General features: G+C 38.7%; 1 protein-coding gene across 3 annotated transcripts in view; it reads left to right on the top strand.

The window, feature by feature from the left end:
- The window catches only part of COBLL1 (cordon-bleu WH2 repeat protein like 1), a 120,901-nt gene that overhangs the window by 67,064 nt on the left and 37,681 nt on the right, over window positions 1-16,156 (top strand). For all 3 annotated transcript variants that reach the window (XM_074967455.1, XM_074967453.1, XM_074967454.1), the window contains exons 2-4: window positions 1,481-1,666; window positions 11,686-11,887; window positions 13,544-13,772. In XM_074967455.1, coding sequence (XP_074823556.1) covers window positions 1,575-1,666; window positions 11,686-11,887; window positions 13,544-13,772 — 523 coding nt within the window. In that variant the 5' untranslated portion in view covers window positions 1,481-1,574. The remainder of the gene's footprint in view (window positions 1-1,480; window positions 1,667-11,685; window positions 11,888-13,543; window positions 13,773-16,156) is intronic.

The following is a 16,156-nucleotide window of genomic DNA, read 5'->3' as shown; positions in this document are numbered from 1 at the left end:
TTTAAAGTATAATTTTGAGTAATGCCTTCTTGCAGTTTAATCACTCCCTTTTTGAGAATTGAGTTCACAAACCTTTTCCCCTGAAATTTAAACACATTATTTACAAATGATTAAATAATAGGGGTTTCTTTGTCAGGGAAAATTATACTGTTACTGTTTGTTTTTTTTAAAATGTTGTCCTCAAAACCTAGGTTAGCACAAGTAGGTACTCTGTATACAGATGTGTGTTGCTGGTTTTTTTTCTGTATGTAACTTTTACATTTTTCACTCCTGCTTGTTGTCAAAGAAGTGTGAGTTGCATCATATTGCAACTTAAACTCATACTATGTGCAGCTTACGTCCAGTGGGTAATTTATACCACAATTTATGTCACAGCTGAGTTTGGCACAGAAACTTCAGGCTAACAGTCAGTTAACAGTCTTCTTTTTAAAGGAAAAAGAGTAGCATGATCCTGGTCAGACACAGCAGATGATAAAACATTTTATTCTTACACTGCAAGTTTATTTCCATATTTTATTTCTATTTCTGTGGAGCATATATCACAGCTGGGTTAACTGTAAGGGGAGGAGAAGTGAGAGATGGTGGTGGTGTGATGGCACAATATTGTTGCTGATAGGTCTTGCATGAAATTGTTGTTTTACTAATGCACCAATATAACTAGGCTAGATGTCACATATAACTCACTTCTGCCCCTGCAGGTTTCAAAGCCGAACAAGTAGACAACACAAACTATCAAAAATAACATTTGAATATAACAATTAATAATATGTAGAAAACACTTTTTTGGATTTTGCAATTTCATTGCCATTTTTATGAGTCTCATAAAGGTAATGACTGAATACTTTCAAATCCTTAATATAGAAAGACAGAGATGTTTTGGGAAAAGTAGAACTTTCCCAAGATCACCTGCACTGCAGATTTAAGATGTGCATATCATCAACAGAACATAGTTCCTGTGGCACTGTTGTATTACACGATGACTTCTCTATTTCACTAACAGAGTGTAATAAATCTTCTGGGGGATTTTACTATTGCAACATGAGAAAAACACTATTTTCTTCATTTAAAAAAACAAAACAAAAAAAAATCCAAAACATACATGTTGCATGATAGAAGGTGGTTTTGTTTTTGTTTTTTATTTACAGTGTGAAAAATCACCATGTAAAACTGAATACAGTTTGGTTTTATTGGATCCTTAGTGTGGGTTAATAATACATTTCTCTCATGATTCACCACCACTAACAACATTTTAACAATCCTTCTGTGAGATATTCAGGCACCTGGCTTGCACAACATGAGGGTGAAAGTAATATAATATTGGTCATTTTCACTCTGATATTCCTGTTGGGCCATAGGGAAAGCATTGTGTTGAGCATAATTATTCACTAACTGAATATTTTGACACTATGCTGTACTATAAAAATGTACTGCTTGTTGTATTTTTTGTTTACATTTCTGAATTCTTTTTTTATTATTTCAGAAGAAAAGCTAAAACTGAAGCTCCTCTTCCTCCATCTGAAACAAAAAACTTTGAAGTTTCTTCATTTGATGATACAGAACCAACTAATTACACCATGGAACAAAAAGAGAATATAACTGATAAAGACATAGAATTATCTGTGGTCCTTCCAGGGGATGTGATCAAATCTACTACTGTTAATGGCAGGTATGGGATAGAAATTTTTTTTGAGAATGACATTCAGTTTCTACTGTCTGTGGTTACACTTTCCGGACAAACTTACACAGTCCTTAAATCCATACTCAAACTTGCACCTGTGAAGAAAATAAGTTGTTTAATTAGTGCTCTGATACTAATCACTTGTTAATGGGGAAAAATTCAAGTATATAGTTATATATTTCAGTACTCTTCCCCCCCCCCCCCCCCCCCCAAAAAAGTGTGTTTTTCCAGACTTACTTATGGTAAGGAGTGTTAAGAACCAAATTAGCAAGAAAGGAAGGGGTGAAATAATTTTATAAGTCATTGTGTGTGTTGCGTAAGAAGGCACCCAAGGTAGAGGGAATGTAGCTGCCCATCTCCACAAATGGATTCATTCTTACTTCTAGTTAAATCAATTATTCAAGGGTGAGTAACCTGTTACCTTATTCACATAGGAAGTGATGCCTTCAAGATTTTCTCACCAATCTCATTACTACTTCTAGATTGCAATGAATCCTAGAAACTGTGTCCTAAATGATGATGGGTGCCAAAAAGATTTTGATGCCTTCAAACTCTGTAAATTTTAAAAGAAATAGATGCTTTCTATCCAAGTCTCTGTTATATTAATGTTTTAATTGAATCTCTTGAAGTCAAGCCAATCAGAGAATAGAACATACTGTGACTGCAAGCCAGTAAATTTAAGTGAGGCTTTTCTTTATGTGTACTGAGCCCACTCCAATTCAGAAAGCTCTGAAAACTAGCTGTTGTGGTGGAGTCAGAAATCCTACTATCCTAAAGCAAAGTGGAAAATGTATATAACATCTCAGTTCAACGTGGCAGACTTTACAAGAAAAGATAAATCTGTTGCTTGCATGATTTGCAGCAGGTTAAATGCCAGCTCGTTGCTTTCACAGTCTGGCAGATGAAATAAAGAACCCACATGTATATTTTGTTCTTCTTTGCTTGCCTTTGTGTTGTCCCTGTGTTTGTTTGTTTTTAATTATGTAACCTAAACTAGTAAGCAGCTGTATCCCTCTCATTACTTAATAAGCAATTTATCCTTGTATGGCTTGCTCCCTCATGTCTGCAGACTTTCCCCTTCAATAGAAAAGGCAAGCCTTTCACTTAGCAGAGTTATATTTGTCCTTTATTCACTAGGGTCTGTAATTGACAGAGTATCATAGCGCTTTTCTAGGCCCCAGATGATCTTAAAGAGAACTTTGATTTGGGGATAGTGTTTCTGAAAAAGGATACATCTTCTGAAATCATTTACTGAGGTAGTGAGAATGCCAAGATTCTTTGGTAAAGGAATTTTGCTTGTTCTTGCACCTAACTGAACTGTGGCTTGTATAATTTGTCAGTGTTCAGAAAGGTGGCTCCGCAAGTTTATCAGATAAAATATGAGCATACGTGTGTCATTTAAGAACATAAAGTATACTGATACTTTTGGCAGTTTTGTTATCCCATGAATTAGTGCTTTTAGTGGTGATTTTGCTGCTTAGTATGTGTGATTTTTTTTTTTTTTTTTTTTTTTTTTTACTATTCTTGAAAGTGAGCAGCTGTTAGTGTTTGCTAGACCCATTCATAGTGCAGGGAGATACTGTGCAGGTTTCACCATTCTGCTCTGCAGATACACTTCTAACAACTGTATTTTTCTAGTCTTGGGTCTGTCTTGAGCAGAGATTGCTAATCATGTGTCCAGTTGTATGCTGGCATTGTTAGTTTGTGGACAAATAGCAAGATCTACCTGGTTCTAAATATGTTATAGACAAATTACTTGTCGGTTTTTGTCTTATTCATTCCTCGGTTTAGACCCAAGAACAGATTTAAAATTCCTGAGCTGAAATCTAGTGTAGTATAGAAATTTTAAACTGGGCACAGGAAAGAAAGTAGGGAAGTTATATTTTCTTACAACCAGCTGCATTTCTTCACTTTGCCTGAGTGTCAGAATGCCATAGAATGAATCCTCTGTGCAGTTGTCTGTGTTCTGCTGCACCACTTTGCTGAATGTGCAGTTAGGCTGAGCTTAGTGAGTTACAAATGGTTCCAGAAGAGCTGTGCTGAATCTGTGTTCTTTACATCCTTGGTGGATTTTTTTTTTAAATCAGTTTCTGTGTACTTCCAGTCATTTAGCATATTCTTCCTAGTAATTTGTTGCTTTACTCTGTAGTTAGTGAATAACAAGCTTTGCCTGTTTTGCTGCCCTAGTTTTCAAAAATAATCATTAACAAATTATGTTTTTACCTTAAAAGTATGTTCTTTGTGTGTTTTGGGAGGGGGGAAAGGAGGAGTAAAGTGCAAAAGGATATAGGCTTAAGTAATTAGTCATATGGAAATGAAATAGATTTTTCCCAACCTGGAAGAATTTTGATGACTACTGACACAGTGCTGCCAACTTTCATGATGTTATCGTGAGCCTCATGGTATTTGTTGTTCTGAAAGCCCAAACCCCTGGAGTTAAGTGATTGAGAAGTTTAGCTTTTTTTTGTTTTGTTTTGTTTTTAAAATACATTTCTAGTTCTCATTGTTTGGGAGAAAAGCTTGGAAATGTTACCCAATTGTACCCTAAAGATTCAAAATCCAGAAGATAGATAAAGGGTCTCCACAGGATTTTAAACCAGTCCAGTGATTCTTCCCCCCTCCGGGCCTGACTTATGATTTTTGAATGTTTGGGCTTGGCAGTACTGCTAGCCTTTTAACTACTAACATTAGTTCCCTCAGAAGAGAAGTTCATTAGGTTGTTAAAAGTAGGCTGTGTGAGTACTTCATTTGAATTCTTTTTACAAGAAACCTGGCTACAAACTATTTCTACAGTTCTCCGTATAAGAGCAGTCAGTTACACAGAGCAAAAGTTACTTAACATTAACCATTGTAGTTTCCGTACTGTTAAAAGAAATGGAAAAAAATAGTTTGAGTGCCCTTCCAACCTTCCAGTAATACTATATGATCTTGGCCACTTATGTTGGCTAGAGAGTTCTTGTTAATCTTCCCAGTCAGGGCTAAAGATGAGGAGATTAGAGCTTGAACAGTGAGTAGTTGTTTGTGTGTGTGTGTGTGTGTGTGTGTGTGTGTATAAAATTAAATTATGTTGTGATGAGGTTCCCAAATATTTATTGCTCAGCATGTTGTAAACATACATTACATCTTTTTTCATTGCTTTAAAAGGCATCTGGAGGCAGAAATAATTACTGTTCATTGCAAAATAAAAACATTATTCAGAGAAACAGGTAAACTGGAGGCTTACGGAAAGGTATTTTAAGTGTGCAAATATGTTTTTGTAATCACTAATCACAAATGGTAATTTGGGAAAATTTATGTGACTTAACAAAATAGAGGATGTGCAAAGAGCAACCCAGGATATACAGGGATGGCAAAGCCTTGTTTGTGTTATTTGATGGCACAAGAAGGCTTCAGATTCAGAATAATTCACTGAATAATTAACTGTAAATACGTTTACTTTTTTTAACTAATACCGCTAGTCAGATTAACATATCAACTACCATTTTCTTGTGGCTGTGTCATGTCTTATGGAAGGTTGATTATAAAAATATTTCGATCAAACAAAATTTAGCAGAAAATGCTACTTTAAAAATTACTCCAGCGTGTCATTTGGGTTACTTTTTAACAATTATTTACTTATGGACTCTGCCTTTTGACCTTTTGTGTCAGCTGCATCCATAAGTTGGCATGTAGACACAATTTACTTTGAGTCAGTCATGACACTAAGAATTATTTAACTACCAAGGATGTGTTACAACAACAAGGGGCCTCATTGAAGCATTTTTATCTTTAGTTTCTGGGATGGCCACAACTGCCAAAAAAAAAAAAAAAAAAAGTAGTGCAGTTGAAAACAAACTTTATGAACTGGTGATCATCGAATCATAGAAATGTGATGTGAAATCTTACTTCCAGGGAATGAATTAATACAAGAAGCCAAAAGAGTAATTCAGTTGTGTAGAAACATTTAAATAAAATTATGTGAAGAAACAAATGCAGTCATAATACTCTGAGATGGGGGGGAAAGGAGGGTGTGTGTGTGTGTTCAGATTGCTGGATACTCCCATTATAAAACCCTGTGTTCAGCTGCTTATAATTTTGCCAGACTAACCATTCAAGCTGAGTTTTTCCATGCTGTGTGTCTGCCTCAGGCTGAAGCTTTGGAAAGTTTCAGCAAAAAGGTTCAGCAATTTTGGAGAATGAGGTTAAGGAAAAATAAATTTTTAGCCAACGTTGAAAAATTCTTACAACAATTTCCTGAGAAGCTGTAGTGCTTCTAGACTTTGGAGCAGGGACTTGATATCTGGCAGTGAGGTTGCCCTAGGTCAGGGAGGTACCTTTTTGGCTATCCCTATTAAAGTCTATCCAAAATGAGCCAGATTACATACCTGTGTAAATCACTGTTTGCACATGCTTGGTAGAAGTTTGTTAGAGGCTGGCAGCTAAATTTTCCAGACATTCTTTCTCTCTACACTGAGCATGCTCTGTCTTCACAGAGTTTTATATGAGCCACGCTAACCACGTTCAGCCCTCATAGAGCTCACTGGGCATGCTCCAACCCAGGACTGAACAAGCATTTGTGTGTGTGCAACTAGTGTGTCTGTTAGTCTGGCTCTGCTATGGTACCAGACACTAGAAATGAGGTCAGGAGACTCTCCTATGCCTGTGCTGTCATGCTCCCCTTACTGGTGCCCAGGCATGTAAAGGGTAGAAGGAGGAACAGCCTACATTGACTGCAAAGAGGTGAGGATAAGAGTTGGGGATTCAGGAATGGTCTTGGGTGCATCTACTAACTTGAGAATGCTTGATTTTTCAACCTTAATGTTCTTCTAATGTGTTTTTAATGGAGAAACACATTTATTTAAGCTTTGGTTAGAAAGGTAGAAAGCAGATGTGGCTGAAAAGTTATGGCACTGAAACTCCTAATATTACAATGAAGCTGTCTTCAATAAAAGGTTGTACATCATTCAAATATATATAATTTTATGTCAGTAAAGTTCACAGAGCTAATTTCTTCTTTTTGTGTTAGGACATCTGGGCTGATAAATATATAGCTGTGGGGTAATCAGATGCCTAAAGTTTCTTGTAGCAAAGACCTCTCTTACTGAATTCATTTCAACTTTCTTCGTAATATTTTTTTCCAGTTTCAGTGAGCCAGTATTCCCATTAGTGTTAGCAATGAAGAAAATATTGAGAGATGATGTCACCCGTACTACAGAATGTGGCTGGCTTCTTTTTGTTTCAGACACTGTGCAGGAATAGGATATTGCCCAATCCTGCTTCATATGTTTGCTTTCAAAATCCACTTTTAAAGGTTAAGGTTTTGATTATGGTATCATAAATCGGGGGGATGTAGCTGGAAGCAACATTTGTTTCAAGCCACAGTAGCAGCCTAAAAAGACCTGCAGATAAGAGCAAGGAGGACTTTCGTGCACTGAACATTAGCATCCTCCCCGCATTAATATCTTGGAAGCTTTGTGAAATACTTCTTCATGCCCCTTTTCCCTACTCCAAATGAAGCCCACTGTTGTTCACTTGGATCATCCCAACGTGGACTGAGTTGGGGTTTAGGATTTTGGAGAGGTTCAGGGAAATGGATTTTTTTGTGCCTAAAATATAGTTCCCTTTATATGTAAAGGAGGAGATCTTTGTCTCTGCTCTTGTCTCCCACCTGCAACACCAGGACCAGGGATGCCCAGCCGATAGTGCTAGAGTCTGTGCTTAGTTACCAACCTTTTAAATAAAATGAATAGATTTTTCTCTCTATAAGCTGGGAGCCATTGAGTTGATGGAGCCGCTGTCTCCGTTCTTGTTCAGCCATAGGGAGATGAGAATGTAATGGTCAGTCTCAGCAGCCCATCCTCTTTCCTTCTATCCACTTAAATTCATAGATTCCAAGGCCAGAAGGGACCATTGTGATCATCTAGTCTGACCCCCTGAATAACACAGGCCAGAGAACTTCCTCAAAATCATTCTAGGAGTGTATCTTTTAGAAAAACTTCCAATTTTGAATTAAAAATTGTCAGTGATGCAGAACCCCCCAGGACTCTTGGTAAATTGTTCCTATGGTTAATTACTCTCACTGTTAAAAATTTAACCTTATTTCCAGTCTGAATTTGTCTGTCTTCAATTTCCAGCTACAAGAATTGTGTTATACCTTTCTCTGCTAGATTGAAGAGCCCAATGTTAAATATTTGTTTTGCATGTATATACTTATAGACTCTAATCACGTTACCCCTTAACCTTCTCTTTGTTCAGTATAAATAGATGGAGAACTTTGATTCTGTCACTAAAAGGCATGTTCTCTAATCCTTTAATCATTCTTATGGCTCTTCTCCAATTTATAAACTTCCTTCTTGAATTTTGGGCACCAGAAATGGACAGAGTATTACAGCAGCAGTTACACCAATGCCAGATACAGAGGTAAAAATAACCTCTCTGCTCCTACTTGAGATTTGCCTGTTTGTGCGTCCCAGGATTGCATTGGCTCTTTTGGCCACAGTGTTGACACTGGGAGCTCATGTTCAGCTGATTATCCACCACAACCACCAAATCTTTTTCGCAGTCGCTGCTTCCCAGGATAGAGTCCCCCATCCTGAAAGTAAGGTCTGTATTCTTTGGTTTTAGATGTATACATTTACATTTAGCCTTATTAAAACACACATTGTTTGCCCAGTGTACCAAGCGATCCAGATTGCTCTGAATCAGTGAACGGTCCTCTTCATTATTTGCCACTCCCCCAGTTTTTGGGTCCTCTGCAAAGTTTTATCAGTGATCACTTGGGTGGGAGAGACTACTTCTTCTCAAAGGGTGGGAGCACAAGGAAGAGGACAGCAATTTCTTTCTTCCTTCCTGCCAGTGGGAAAGAAAATGATGTGTGAAGGGGAAAGGGTGAGATCAGTGCTCAGGAATGGTTTCCCTGAGTGGAAATGTAATTGATCTTGTGAAGAGCTTACAGATGAGTTTCTTACTGCACCCCTCAGGCGGGCATGTACTGACGGGATGAAGGCACAGAAGTTTTTTTCCCTCCCACACAAACCCAGTACAAGATTGAAGGCTACTTGATGCTTCTGAATCAGATTCTTTTTTTCCAGGCAAGTGCTGCCTCCTGCTGCTTAAGCAGGTAATGAGACATTCCTCTAGAAGATGAAGAGGAAAGAATAAACATAAAAATAGAGCAGAATTTAGCCTATAATATCCTAGCGCTCAATGGTGGCAGATGGACTGTAAAGCATCCCTCTGCTAACATGATCCTGAATTTAGGAGTATGTTCTTTTGAATAATTCCAACGTTTGAAAGTGTGCTTGTTCTGGTTTGTGTCCAGGGCTATGATTCCAGCCCCGAAGCCTGAATGAAGCTTGCTTAGGAAATAAGCAGTGCTAGAACCAGCAAGAAGTAGTTTAAATACAGGAATCATAACCTGGGTTAATTTTAAAAGTTAAAAATTAAATCATGGCATTAAAAAACATCCTCCTATTACTTATGTTCAGTCTCTACTAAGCAAAGACCAGTCTTTCTGTGTGTCTTATGTCTGTGAAGATGAATTTAAGGTACCTATTCTCCTTCAAAATAGTTTTATTCACAGAATTGTGCCCAGGACAAAATTCTAGACAACACTGCCTCAAAGTCTGCTCAGTTTCATGATTGCTTTGGGAATGTGTATGGATTTTAACTTCAATTGAACATCCTATATTTGCTTTGATATGGTCCTAGAAATGTAAGTTATGTTCCAATGCTAATGAATTAATCCCTTCACCACAAGGTTGTGTGTATAGCAAGCTGGTGCTGAGGAAATAAACCACAGCTTTTCCACTTCCTGCACTAACATATAATATTACTATGTTTTAAAAAAAACATGGCAAAGAACATTAAGGTTGCAATCAACTCAAAAGTTAGAAAATGCCAGAATTAAGTTTGCCTGTGCAGCATTACTTTGGCCCCTTTGTGTGTCTGGATTATTATCATGAACGATCTACAGCCTATCCTGGAAAATGATTCCTCACTCTCTCACACCTTGGGAGGCAGGCCAATCCTTGCTTACAGACAGCCCCCCAACCTGAAGCAAATACTCACCAGCAACAACACACCACACCACAGAAACACTAACTCAGGAGCCAGTCCCTGTAACAAACCCTGTTGCCTACTCTGTTCCCATATCTACTCTAGTGACACCATCAGAGGACCCAACCACATGAGCCACACCATCAGGGGCTCATTCACCTGAACATCTGCTGATGTGATATATGTCATCATGTGCCAATAATGCCCCTCTGCCATTTACATTGGCCAAACCGGATAGTCTCTATGTAAAAGAATAAATATGGACAAATCAGAAATCACCCTTCACACTTCAATCACAGTTCAGTCTCCCTGGACATTCTATAACAGATTTAAAAGTAGCTATACTTGAACAAAAAAACTTCAAAAGCAGACTTCAAAGAGAAACTGCAGAGTTACAATTCATTTGCAAATTTCACACCATTAATTTGGGCTTGAAATTATGCCCAAATAAATCTGTTAGTCTTTAAGGTGCCACCGGACTCCTTGTTGTTTTTGTGGATACAGACTAACACGGATACCCCTCTGATACTGGATTATGATTAAAATCTCTATGGGAAGTTTTCTTAGCTCCAGGGTGGATGTAAATATGTCTCTGAAACTCTACAACCTGGTAGTTATGGCTCTGGCCTGGAATATGGAAATCCCTTCTGAAAATCCCAGGTTAGTGCCCTAACCAATGGGCTATAGAGCCAGGCTATTGGGTATTCTGTGTTTGTGGATGAGGGATGGTGGTTGTGGTGGTTTCTCTTCCTCCGATGATTTTTCAGGCAACCTTAATTCTGGCATTTATTAACTTCTGAGTGTTCGACTCTGCAACCTTAATATTCTTTTAGCAAAGTTTTTATTGTGTAACTTTTATATATAGTATGTATGCAGTACGTGAAAGCCCTCTGATGCAACTTTGTTGCTCTCTTTTTATGAAGTCATCTCTGCTCCTATTTGGGAATATATTGAGGAGTGGGGGAGAAGAGCACAGTTGGCTTATATAGCCATTTTATTTGTACAGTATATCTAATCATAATACAATGTATGAGTTAAAGTTTCCAGTTCAAAGTTCTTGGGAAAAATGTAATGTTTTGTGTTCTTTACACCATTGTATGTTTGTGTAGAAACAGGAAGGAATAAGTAAAGTAAAGAGTTAGTTGAAATAGTTTCATTGTGTGCCAAGATCAGGCTGGTTTTGGGGAAAATCCAAATTATGAATAGCTGCAAATAGTTTTGAAAGTGTTCTTTGTTAGATTCACAGTGATATTTTTATATGGCCATAGCAAGTAATTTGTTACTGAGGTTCAAATACTAATTATCCTGCTCCCACAAGTCGGGAACTTTACTGTTATGAGTGGGTATGCTTTGGCACCTTTTTCCTTCTCCAGAAATCTGTTTCCAAGTGTGTATTTTCTGGGTGCTATACCATACATTAAACATATGTGCCGAAATTTTCAAAAGGACTAGTCATTTTGGTTGCCTGACTTGAGACATCTTAAAAGATGACTTTTCAGAGGGCAGGAGCTTAGATTTCTGGAAATTGGACCCCTTTTAAGTACGTCAAGTTGGACATCAGAATCATGAGTCATTTTGAAAAAATGGACCATAAACTATACCAGCTGTCCAATTACCACCACTGCCAAAACCCATGTTGTATTGCAAGTCAGGAGGCAAAAACACCTCTCATGCTCAGAAATGCACTATTTTGCGCCACCTCTGTGCAGATTGCCTCTTGCAGGAGCACAGTAGCTCTGTAAGTGTATGTGCATATTAAAGGTGCCTTTTTTTAAAGTAATATCTACACCATCTAAGAATACAATTACAAAGCGGGTGTGATGACTGTAATTATTTAGTCTAGGATAGCAGAGGTGATTTTTGCTAATGTTCAGAAATGCACTTTGTTTTGTGGCCTATATAATGGTTGTAAAGGAACATAAGGTATTATAACCCTCTACCTCCCCCCCCCTTTTTTATTTATTTAACAGCACACCCATGATGGACTTGCTGATTTTTCTCTGTGCACAGTATCATTTAAATCCATCAAGCTATACCATAGACCTGATGTCAGCAGAGAAGAGACAGATTAAATTCAAACCCAACACACCAATTGGAATGCTTGAAGTAGACAAGGTGATTTTAAAGCCAAAACATATGGATAAGAAAAAGCCCACTCCTATAATGCCGGAGGTAAGAATTACACCAACTGTGGTGTTACCTGAAGAGAGAGAGATTAAGTCAGGAGTGGCCAGCCTGTGGCTCGGGAGCCACATGCGGCTCTTCAGAAGTTAATATGCAGCTCATCGTATAGGCACCAACTCCGGGGCTGGAGCTACAGGCGCCAACTTCCCATGTGCCGGGGGGTGCTCACTGCTCAACCCCTGGGTCTGCCACAGGCTCTGTCCCCACTCCACCCCTTCCTGCCCCCTCCCCTGAGCCTGCAGTACCCTTGCTTCTCCCCCCTTCACCGCCCAGAGTCACCATGAAACAGCTGATCGGGAGGTGTGGGGAAGGAGTGGGAGGCGCTGATCGGCAGAGTGGGTGGGAGGCACTGGCAGTGTGGGGGAGGAGCTGATGGGGGGCTGCTGACATATTACTGTGGCTCTTTGGCAATGTACACTGGTAAATTCTGGCTCCTTTTCAGGCTCAGGTTGGCCACCCCTGGATTAAGTACTCTGCATCTTTTGATTGTAGTCTACCATGGCAGATTGTTTTTATCTAAATGTGATTTATGTTAAATGCAATTTCTCAATAGAATATATTTTCAGATCATGGCCTGGTGGCATCACAATATACCATTACATGGAGATTAGGCTTTAGTCCGTAACTCCAGGGTTTAAATGATTTTGGAATTTTACAATGACGTGAATCTAATTGTTTGTTCTTTTGGGAATGCAAATATTATATGCAACAATCTGAAGTATAATATAAAGTTACAAATCTCCTCCATGAAAGTATCTTTTGATAAACTCTAAAGATGCTCTATGAGCAGCAGAACTGTACATACATATAGCATCCTTTTCATAAACTGAAAATCCATTGCTCATAAGTCATTATCTGGACTTCTATAACTTATACACCCTTCTGATTACAAATTACGTATATTTCATTTTCATTTAATATGTGCCCTGCATGTTACTGCTCCATCTTTTGAGAATTTTTCAGCTCAGATGTGTAAATGAGGGATATTCCTCATGCTATGGGAAATAGAAAATAAACACTTGTATCATTTTTATGAAGCTCTCAAAAAGTACAGAATTAATTTTTTCCTCATTCCATTTCCTCCTTTCTAACTTATGCTTAAGTGAATTGTAACTTTAAGTCTACACAGCGGAGACTATTATTGGCATAGCTACATCACTGTAGTTATGCTAACATAACTCTGTAGTGTAGAGGCAGGCTATGCCAACAGAAAAGGGTTTTCCATTGGTGTAGGAACACCACGGCCCTGAATGACAGTAGCCGCATTGACAGAAACATTCTTCGATCAGCATAGCTACGTCTTAGGTCAGGATATCTATTTTGGTCAACATCCCTGAACTACGTAGCTGTGTTGACATAACTTTTAAGAGTAGACCAAGCATGAGCCACAACTGATATTCTATCAATCAGGCGTTTCCTTTTTTTTTCTTGGTGAGAGGGTAAATCTGTTCACACTTTTCTTACAGAGTTCTCTTTGTAATATTGATAAAACTGTAACAATGGTGAAACAGCCCTTATTGGGCACGGAGGGGAAGCGGGGGAGTTTCTATGGTTGCTGCAACATTCTGTTTGTGTAACAATTTGGGTTTTTCTCTGTCGGTATCCTTGAATGTTTCTTAATAGAGTTTGTATTTTCTTTTTCAGCAAACGGTAAGAGTGGTAGTAAACTACAAGAAAACACAGAAGACTGTAGTGAGAGTGAGTCCACATGAACCTCTTCATGAATTCATACCGATTATCTGTAGCAAATGTGAGTTTGATCCTTTGCACACTGTACTGCTGAAGAACTACCAGTGTCAGGAGCCTCTTGATGTAACAAAATCTCTTAATGATGTTGGACTAAGGGAATTATATGCAATGGATGTCAGTAAAGGTAAGATATTTGTATATATAGTTTCTCAACAAAGGTATGTATACAGGAAATGTTATTTAAAAATATTGTACATCTATGATTTCATGTGTTCTAGAGAAATGAATTTCCTTCTAGGTACTGCGTAATGTTCTTCATTCATTCTGCTATAGAACCAAACCCACCTAAGGGCCACTTAAAACTTAATTTTCATAAACTTCTGGAAGAGAACTTCTATATAAAATTCCTCAGTATAAACAAAAAGAAAAGGAGTACTTGTGGCACCTTAGAAACTAACAATTTTATTTGCGCATAAGCTTTCATGAGCTACAGCTCAAATAAATTTGTTTAGACTCTAGGGTGCCACAAATACTCCTTTTCTTTTTGTGGATACAGACTAACACGGCTGCTACTCTGAAACTTGTCAGTATAAACAGTTTTTGTTTTGGAGAAGAGGGCTAAAATGACTAAGCAAAAGTGTGTACAATATATTATTATTTTTAAAACCCTGTGTCAGTTTTAGCCCCATTCAAGCCCCAAAGAAAATTCAGTGTCTTGTCTCACACAGTCCTGATAGTGCTCTCTCTGCTGGACGCTCACCAGGCTGCACACTAGACCCAGATCTCCTAATCTTCCCTTGATCTAAGTCGGCTGTGGCCCTATCTTTTGCTTTGGTCTCTCCGGATATGTCTACGCTGCAATAAAAACTCATGGCATCAAGTCTCAGAGCGTGGGTCAATAAATTGCAGTGCAGAAGTTCGGGCTTGGGCTGGAGCCCAGGCTTTTAGACCCATCCTCCTTAGGGGGTTTCAGAGTGTGGGCTCCAGCCCGAGCTCGAATGTCTACACTGCAATTTTTAGCCCCACAGCCTAAGTCCTGCGAGCCTTTGTCAGCTCCCTTGGGCCACCCATGGGCATGCTATGGGTCTTTACAGCGGTATAGGTGAAACCCCTGGCACACTTCCAAGGCATAGTTTCTGTTTGTTACCCTTTCACAGAAATGGGACCTCCTGGATCAATACTTGACCCCTCAGGCTCTCCAGTAGCTTAAGTATACCCTCTCTTGGAACTCCAGCCATGTGGGAGCTATGGGTTTACAGTTCACTCAGAGAAGCTTTGCTAATTTTTCTAATCGTCATTACTCTTTACTTCAGTTAACACAAGGAATATAGAGATCTAGACAAAAATAATAAACACACCTGCCCAGTCACTTCCCTGCTTTAAAGTTTCCTCTGGAGTGTTCTTTGGGCATAGTCCAGAATCTTAGGATGCATCCTGGACTCCTTCTCTCCTCCTGCCCTTTTACACATGACTTCTCTCAATCATAGAGTCTATCTTCCACCCTGTACGTCAGCTGGCTTTTCTCTTCCTCAGTTGGTCCCACAGTTAAACAGAACCCCCCTGCTATGAAAACATATCCTTCTATTCCTGTCTCCTGCCCAAAGCTTCCTCTCTATTGCTCTATGTGTTTCTTTATATGTCTCACCAGCAACACCTGGTTCCTTTTTTCTGCTGCTGGGGAAATTCCACTCTCCAAATCCCAGTCCTTTGCAGAGAAGTTGGAGCAAAGTCACTTCCCCCAGCCTTCAACTATTCTATTCTATCTGGACCAGGTCTGTTCACTAATTAATAGCCTTTAATGACAGTCTCTTTCAAAGACCAGATCTGTAAGCCCCGTACCAGAATTTCAGTCCAACATGAATGTCAAAAGATAGCAGAGAAGAAAAACAGCCCTACATTCAAAATGGAGTTTTCAGTCTCACATGGACAAACATAGAGGGTGCCCAATATCAAACAGAATTAAGTTGTACATAGAGAGATTCCCATAATTGTCACATCTTGCTATATGGGAAAGGGCAAAATCAGCAAGGAAGTAATTATTTCTTTGTTTATAATCCTTCAGGGTCAGATGACCAGCTACCTAACAGCATATTAATTTAACAAAATGTATGAATTTATATGGTGCTTATTAGTGTAGGATGTGAGCACTTCACAGGGGTATGGGGTGGCTTAGTTCATTAATGGCTTGTGAATCAAGAAGTATTATCTCCACTTCAATGATGGTCAAATTGAGACAGAAGGCAGGGAAGTGATTTGCCTTTGGTCACACACATCTAACTTCCAATCCCATGCCTTACCCAGAAGTCCATCTTTTACGAAGGACTCCTTAATTTTTTTTGTAGTCTGTTACAAAGACTTTCTCAGAGAGATTTCACGTTAACATGTTCTGTCAGCATTGGCTCTTGTGATGCAGCTAGAATTCCCTGGACTAGTGCTATGTACCCTCTTTCTATAGTCATTATCCCTGCATTTGACATAATGCAGATTTTCCTCTCTGCCATAGAATCATCACTTGGTATGTTTTATTTCAAAGACATTTATCTCGGTTTGGTTCCCAGATACACCAGT

Source organism: Natator depressus, chromosome 11 (genome assembly GCF_965152275.1).
Source record: "Natator depressus isolate rNatDep1 chromosome 11, rNatDep2.hap1, whole genome shotgun sequence".
NCBI classification, from domain to species: Eukaryota; Metazoa; Chordata; order Testudines; family Cheloniidae; genus Natator; species Natator depressus.
This window is presented reverse-complemented; position numbering and strand designations above follow the sequence as displayed.